The sequence below is a fragment of the Heterodontus francisci genome, chromosome 8 (genome assembly GCF_036365525.1).
Source record: "Heterodontus francisci isolate sHetFra1 chromosome 8, sHetFra1.hap1, whole genome shotgun sequence".
NCBI classification, from domain to species: Eukaryota; Metazoa; Chordata; class Chondrichthyes; order Heterodontiformes; family Heterodontidae; genus Heterodontus; species Heterodontus francisci.
In genome coordinates this window covers 79,611,625-79,619,009 of record NC_090378.1, presented here as the reverse complement: position 1 = coordinate 79,619,009, position 7,385 = coordinate 79,611,625, and the positions used below count along the sequence as shown (strand labels likewise).

The window sequence follows — 7,385 nt, the reverse complement described above, 5'->3', positions numbered from 1 at the left end:
ATCATCTGCTTAGAGGAGTAATTTGTCCTTCCAAAGTCAGAAATAGCCATTGATATTGTTAACAAAATTGATAAAGATCCCTACGTCGGCACCGTCGTTAAAAGATCAGCTCCGAAAAGCAACTGCAAAGAAACAGCTTGGAGGACCATTTCGGAGGACCAGTGGCAGATCGGAGGCTCGGAGGACCATTTTCGGAGGACCAGTGGCAGAGCAGAAGCTCGGAGGACCATTTTCGGAGGACCAGTGGCAGAGCAGAGGCTCGGAGGACCATTTTCGGAGGACCAGTGGCAGAGCAGAGGCTCGGAGGACTATTTCGGAGGACCAGTGGCAGAGCAGAGGCTCGGAGGACTATTTCGGAGGACCAGTGGCAGAGCAGAGGCTCGGAGGACCATTTCGGAGGACCAGTGGCAGAGAAGAGGCTCGGAGGACCATTTCGGAGGACCAGTGGCAGAGCAGAAGCTTGGAGGTCCACTGGCGGAGGAGTGGCTTGGAGGACCGTGAACAGAGTGCCTCGTTGTGGCTTGGGGCACAGGCGGTTGCAGTGGGACAGTAGCGGATACGGAGTTGGGGGAAGTGAGCGTTTGCTGTCTGATAGCCGAAGGGTGACCGGGCCCCCTCCGCTGCGCTGTCGGGGCCTGTGCTGTGCATTAGTCATAAAGAGACACCAACCCCCGACCCCCTCCCTCCCCTCTCAATAGCGAGGGAAGGGGTACGGGTCCCGGCCGCAACCCTTGTGCATCTATATCAGGAGCGGGGTGCCGGGCCGGGCAGAGAGTGACACAATAACCCCGCGGAGCAGGAGGAGAGGACAGCGAGGGAGGATGTAAAGGAAACGGCTCCGAAAGAGCGGGATTTGGGGCGGACGCTCTTGGAGAGGCCGGGGATGGGGCAGCAGCAGGGCCGCGTCGGCGGGGCTGCTGGTAGTGGTGCGGGTGGGGAGGCAGGCCAGCCGGGCAGGGGTAGGGTTGGCACAGCGAGGCCCGGACACGGGGGTAGGAGGCGAGACACAGCAGCCAGAGGCAGTGAGGTCGCTTGTAACATCTTCACTCACCACGGTAAGTCTGTAGTTGTTAATAAACAGGGAAACGTGTGTTGGGGCCAGGGGCACATCCAACTGTTTTTAATTACAACACAGATTCACCCAAATCGATTCCCCATTGTTTTTATTCCATGACTTTCTTCACCATTTGTTTGCTGAAATAATAACTACCCGCACGAACATCACTGCGGCTCACCTCAGATGATTGCAGTAAAGCTATACAAAATGAGCACAATGAATGGAGCTGTAAGATGCATTTTCTCTGAGAGGCTGTATACCCCATCTTTGGGCAGAGATGAATTTTCACTTGGGCTTGTATTGGGTCATGATGACTGGCTGACATGAAGAAAAATTCAAGACTTAATGAGCGGATTAAGTTGAGGCCCAGATCGCCCTGTAACATTTTCAATATTTTATGATGGCCATTACTAAGACTGCCTATTTCCACCTCTTTGACATTGCTGGACTCGACCCCTTAATCAGCTTATCTGCTGCTGAAACCCTCATCCATGCTTTTATTATTTCTAGACCTAACTATTCCAATGTATTTCTAGCAGGCCTTCCACATTCTACTCTCCGTAAATTGCTGCCCATGTCCGAACTCGCACCAAGTCTCCATCCCATCCCATCCGTGATTATCCCTGTCTTCACTGATCAACATGAGCTCCTAGTTGAGCAATGCCTCAAATTTAAAATTCTCACCCTTGTTTTCAAATCCATCCATGGCCTTGCCCCTTTGTATCTCTGATCTCTTGCAGCCCCACAACCCTCTGAGGTATCTGCACTCCTCTACTTCTGGCCCGTTGAGTATCCCCGATTTTAATCACTCCACCATTAGTGGTCATGCTTTCAGCTGATTGGGCCCTAAGCTCTAAACCTCACCAGACAAGTGTCTTTCCTCCTTTAAGATGCTCCTTAAAATCTATCTCTTTGACCAAGCTTATGGCCATCTGCCCTAATATCTCCTTATATGGCTCAGTGTCAAACTTTGCTTTATATCGTTCCTGTGAAGTGTCTTGGGAAGTTTTATTACATTAAAGGTGCTAAATAAATATAAGTTATTGTTCCATATGTTTTGCTGCCATCCATGAATCATTGAGATAAGAGCACTGCAGATGTTTCTATTTTACACAATTTAAATTGTTCTGTTGAATCTTCATTTCTATGTAGGTGCCCCAGCTTTGATATAAAACAGTTATCATCAGCCTGCTTCTGCAGTTACTGGGTGTGTGTTTTGTGCCATAGCGTGGTTGTGTTGGGGGTTCTTATGGTGAGATGATAATGAGAATAGAGGTAAAATTTGAGTAGGTAACTGTGCCTCTTGAGTGTCTCCAAGAATCTGAATCGAGATGTTCAGAGACTCTAACGATGGAGAAAGGCCAAGTGGAAATATTTGAGTAGTGTGTTACTGGGTTTTGTTGAGTCTCTCCATTGGGTGCCTGTGGTTTTTGGGACCACTTCCTTCATGCAACTATTATTTTTACGAAGTCTCCGAGATATGCAATGTTTTTACAAAGTTGTTATTAGCCTTGGCTAATTACATGATGTAAGAAATTGTGCTTTATTTAAACTTAATTTAATAAACATCTGAGTTACAAAAGAGCAATATGAATCGATGACTCCCAAGGACCACAATGATCTAGAATTTGCATTTTATTTATACTAGTGTCCTGGTATGTCTTTTGCTTATGAATCCCTTCTAGTTTGTTGGGAATTTACTTCTTAAATCTGCTGCTCTCCATTTCTTCTTAATGGGGTGGTATGCAAGCAACCTTGCTCGCAAATCTCTATCAGTGCCATGAAAACATGCCACAGAAAGTAACCAATAAAGGCAATTATATGACTGCTTCATTATCCTGCCATTTTTTATTCAGCCCTCTGCTTGTGGGAAGAACCTGGCCTCTGCTTAGCATGTAATGGCAGGATGGCTGAGATTGGACAGTTGAGGTATAGGATAGGAAATTGATGCACATTCATGTCCAAACACTCTGGCACAAGGCTGTTAATTGATTTTTGTTTCCATGGAAGAGGGAATGGCAGATGATTGGCACTGCAGTGCCTGGAATTAATGTTGCTGAGAAATTCATTCTGATAAGGGTCCACTGCTGACATTAAGCATGTCTTGTACTAGAAAGAGCAATAGGAAAAAAGCAAGGCAGAAGGATTGAGGGGCGCAGACTTACAAGTTAACATCCAAGAGATATTGGGAAGATGATGGGGTTTTCTAGTAAACATCACAAGTATTTTAGATGGCAAATGACATCAGTTCAACCTTTGTAGCTTTAGCTTCCAATTTTCCTTGACGGAGGGTGGATTGATGGAAGCATTAATGAGGCAAACCAATGCTGACAAAAGTAACCACAGTTTATTTGGAATAATTCTCAGGTAGTTTGTACTGGACAAGATTTAAAACTTCTGCCTAATTTAGCAAGGTAGGCCTGGTGATTCCCACCATAGTCCAGTGAGGTGGTGAGGTGGGCAGGCCCCAGAGGAACTGATTTCAATAAGGTCAGATTTAGTTGATCTTGGCAGTCCTGAGTTCGGGAGGAGAAAATAATTTATGGTTTCTATGTCGGGTAAGGATAGGATTGGTTGTGATTAGTGACGTGAAAACCTTCTTGTAGGAGGTGTGGTCGATCCATTATAATCGGAAGAAGGAGCAGACAGACGCTAAGCTTATGAGCCATGAATTGACATTTAAACATTTTTTGGTCATTTTCAGCATTATGCACATGGCAGGTGCATGCTGGGCAGGACCATTTTTGTTTACGTGTTTGCAGTGAAATGACTGAAACGAAGGGGCACTCTGCTTCGTGTGGCAGCTGATCCTGGGTGTGGGGTGTTATTGGAGGGTGGCGATCAATTGTGTCTGGGAGCAGCTGAACACTTTGTCACAGTGCTCAAAGTACAGGTTGAGGGGAGAGACTTGGATTGATTTGTTTATAAGTTTAAACAGCCACCGGATGAGAGCTATCCTCGTGATGCTCATTTGGATGATGTAATTGAGTAGTTTATAATGGCAAGTATGGGCCTGATTTTTGGACGAATGTGCTTTTTGTTTGCTACAAACTGGTTTATATTTCTGAGCTTATTTGAGGTAACTCAGTATAATCATATTTAGATTAACTAGTATCTCATTTACATAAATAATGGTCTGATTGCTAGTTAGTAAATTACAAGCATTCCGTCAATGCTCTTGGCTAGGTTATGTTCAGCTTTGTTAATGAGCATTTTGTTACAATGGCTAACAAATGTAAATCTGCAGGCACATGTGTTCTGTTGCAATTCATAATCTGCATCTGTCCATTGATTTCACAGTGACTTAAAGCTGCAATATCATACAGATGCCCAAAAATTGAACCAGTCCCTGTGAATGTGTAAGAGCTGCAGATGTGTACCTCAGTATGGTCCTTGTTAATTTTCTCTTTCTCCACCTTCTCCCAAGGGCATTGCCTCAGACTGAAGTCAGATCCCACAGGTGCTGCCTGGAAAATTCACATGAGCCTACACAATGTCTGGCAGGAGGCTATTCCGTTGGCTGGGGGCGAGGAATGGGCGTCACAGCCATTTTTGTCATTGCCCAATATTCACATTTTCACTTTACAGTAGGGGGTCACTTTGGCAATTACAAGTTATAATCCATCCTTTTTTTTTGCCCATCGTCTCCAATCAATTTGAGGGATCTACCATAACCCCAGTGGGTTTCAACTCAGCTTGAACCTGGCTTGTATAACTCAGGTCCATGCTGGGTTATGCAGTAACTGAGCTGCCAGGTTGGCTTTACTGTTCTTTTTATTGTGCAGTCTGTAACTGCTTTTCTGTTTTCTGCTTCAATTTTTTTCATTGTGGAACTCATAGTGTGTAGGGTTTAGCTGCATTACTGAATCTTCACTGCAGGACCTTTTGTTGTACGTAGGCAGTATGAAGATTTCCTCAGCTGTTAGCTATAACTGAGGCATGTTTTAATTATGAACCATTTGTACTGGATGGCAGTTTTGAAGCAGACTACTGAGGTTGTCACTGCAAGATGCAACATGCATGACGAGGCTGGGTGTACGTACACGATAAGGGGCTGTGTGCGTGACTCCTAACAGACCTCTGAAATGAAAGCAAAATACTGCGGATGCTGGAAATCTGAAATAAAAACAAGAAATGCTGGAAATACTTAGCAGGTCTGGCAGCATCTGTGGAGAGAGAAACAGAGTTAACGTTTCAGGTCAGTGAACCTTCTTCAGAACTAGCAGATATTAGAAATGTGAAAGCTTTTAAGCAAGTAAAGCGGGGGTGAGGCAAGAGATAACAAAGGAGAAGGTGTGTAGATAGGACAAGGTCACAGAGAACAACCGACCAGAAGGTCATGGAGCAAAGGCAAACAATATGTTAATGGTGTGTTGAAAGACAAAGCATTAGTACAGATAAGGTGTTAATGGACTGAAAACTGAACAGCCACAAGCACAAACATGAAAAGAAAAGTGGTTAGGCAAACTGAATAAAATAAACACAAAAAAAATTTAAAAAAGAAAAAAAAAACTAAAAAGAAAAGTAAAATGGCCAAGCAAGCCTCTCAGTTGTATTCAAGAAGTTGGCTCATCACCGTCTTCTCCAGGGCAATTTGGGATGGGCAGTAAATGCTAGCCTTGCCAGTGGTGCCTGCATCCTGTGAATAAATTTTTTAAAAGTGCCATGATGCCATGTTTCTGTGCCACAGCCTGGGAAACCGAACTACTTAATTGGATCCCTCTAGTATTCCTTCCTTGTGAGTAAGCTTTGAGACTCGACTCAATTCTTCCCAATGGCAAGACTAATATTGAGAAGTTTCTGTGAAAGGAAGTGAAATGATATACTTGGAACTCTGAACATAAGCAGCTGTCTTAAAAAGAAATAAGAAACTTGCACTTACATAGTACCTTTCATATCCTGGCTACATCCCAAATGCTTCAGCCAATGCAAAAGTTTTGAAGTGCAGTTGCTGTTGTTTTGTATGCACACGTAACATAAATGACCAGATAGTCTGTTTTGGTCTTGATGGTTGAGGGGTGACCATTGGCTAAGACACCAGACAGCAGCATGCTCTTCGAATAATAATAGCATGGAATCTTTTATATCCACCTGAACTTGCAAACAGGGCCTTGGTTTAACATGTCGTCCATAGGATGGCACTTCCACCTTCAGTACTGCACTAAAGTAACAACACATGATATGCTTAAGTCCTGGAATGATGTTTGAATCTGCAACTTTCTGATTTGGATTCAAGAGGGTTAGCACTGAGTCAAGCTGATGTATTTAAAACAAGCCTTTATGAAGAGCTGCTGATTAGGGCAAGTGACTTGATATGGTGTCACATCCTTAAAGAAACCCCATGAATTTGTGCACTTTCCACATGTAACGTAAGTTCCCAAGTCCCAGAGGAGAGTAAATGTTGGAAACTGTGTGGCAAGAAATGACTTGCTTTACTAGCATATTAACTTCAAGCTTACATCCTCAGTCTTGGACAGAAGATAATGTTATTTTACAAAAGCATAATACTGCAGATGCTGGAAACCTGAAATAAAAACCGTAAATGCTGGAGTTACTTCAGTGGGCCAGGCTGCATCTGTGGAGAGAGAATTAATGTTTCAGGTCACTGACCTTTCTAATCAGCAGCTCTTCATAAAGGCTTGTTTTAAATACATCAGCTTGACTCAGTGCTAACCCTCTTGAATCCAAATCAGAAAGTTGCAGATTCAAACTTCATTCCAGGACTTAAGCATATCACCTGTGTTGCTACTTTAGTGCAGTACTGAAGGTGGAAGTGACTCCCTATGGACGACATGTTAAACATGATTGATGAGGGAAGGGCTGTAGATGTCATATACATGGACTTCAGTAAGGCGTTTGATAAGGTTCCCCATGGTAGGCTGATGGAGAAAGTGAAGGCGCATGGGGTCCAAGGTGTACTAGCTAGATGGATAAAGAACCGGCTGGGCAACAGGAGACAGAGTAGCAGTGGAAGGGAGTTTCTCAAAATGGAGACGTGTGACCAGTGGTGTTCCACAGGGATCCGTGCTGGGACCACTGTTGTTTGTGATATACATAAATGATTTGGAGGAAAGTATAGGTGGACTGATTAGCAAGTTTGCAGACGACACTAAGATTGGTGGAGTAGCAGATAGTGAAGGGGACTGTCAGAGAATACAGCAGAATATAGATAGACTGGAGAGTTGGGCAGAGAAATGGCAGATGGAGTTCAATCAGGGCAAATGCGAGGTGATGCATTTTGGAAGATCCAATTCAAGAGTGAACTATACAGTAAATGGAAAAGTCCTGGGGAAAATTGATGTACAGAGAGATTTGGGTGTTCAGGTCC

The 7,385-nt window shown here is 44.0% G+C and overlaps 1 protein-coding gene across 6 annotated transcripts in view; it reads left to right on the top strand.

Moving 5' to 3' along the window:
• Positions 1 to 435: 435 nt before the first annotated feature.
• abl2 (c-abl oncogene 2, non-receptor tyrosine kinase) overlaps positions 436 to 7,385 on the top strand; it is a 125,763-nt gene continuing 118,813 nt past the window's right edge. For 5 of the 6 annotated variants that reach the window (XM_068037445.1, XM_068037441.1, XM_068037444.1 and 2 more), the window contains exon 1: positions 436 to 1,055. In XM_068037445.1, the coding sequence (XP_067893546.1) occupies positions 884 to 1,055 (172 nt within the window). In that variant the 5' untranslated portion in view covers positions 436 to 883. The remainder of the gene's footprint in view (positions 1,056 to 7,385) is intronic. The other variant, XM_068037446.1, reaches the window with a different exon arrangement.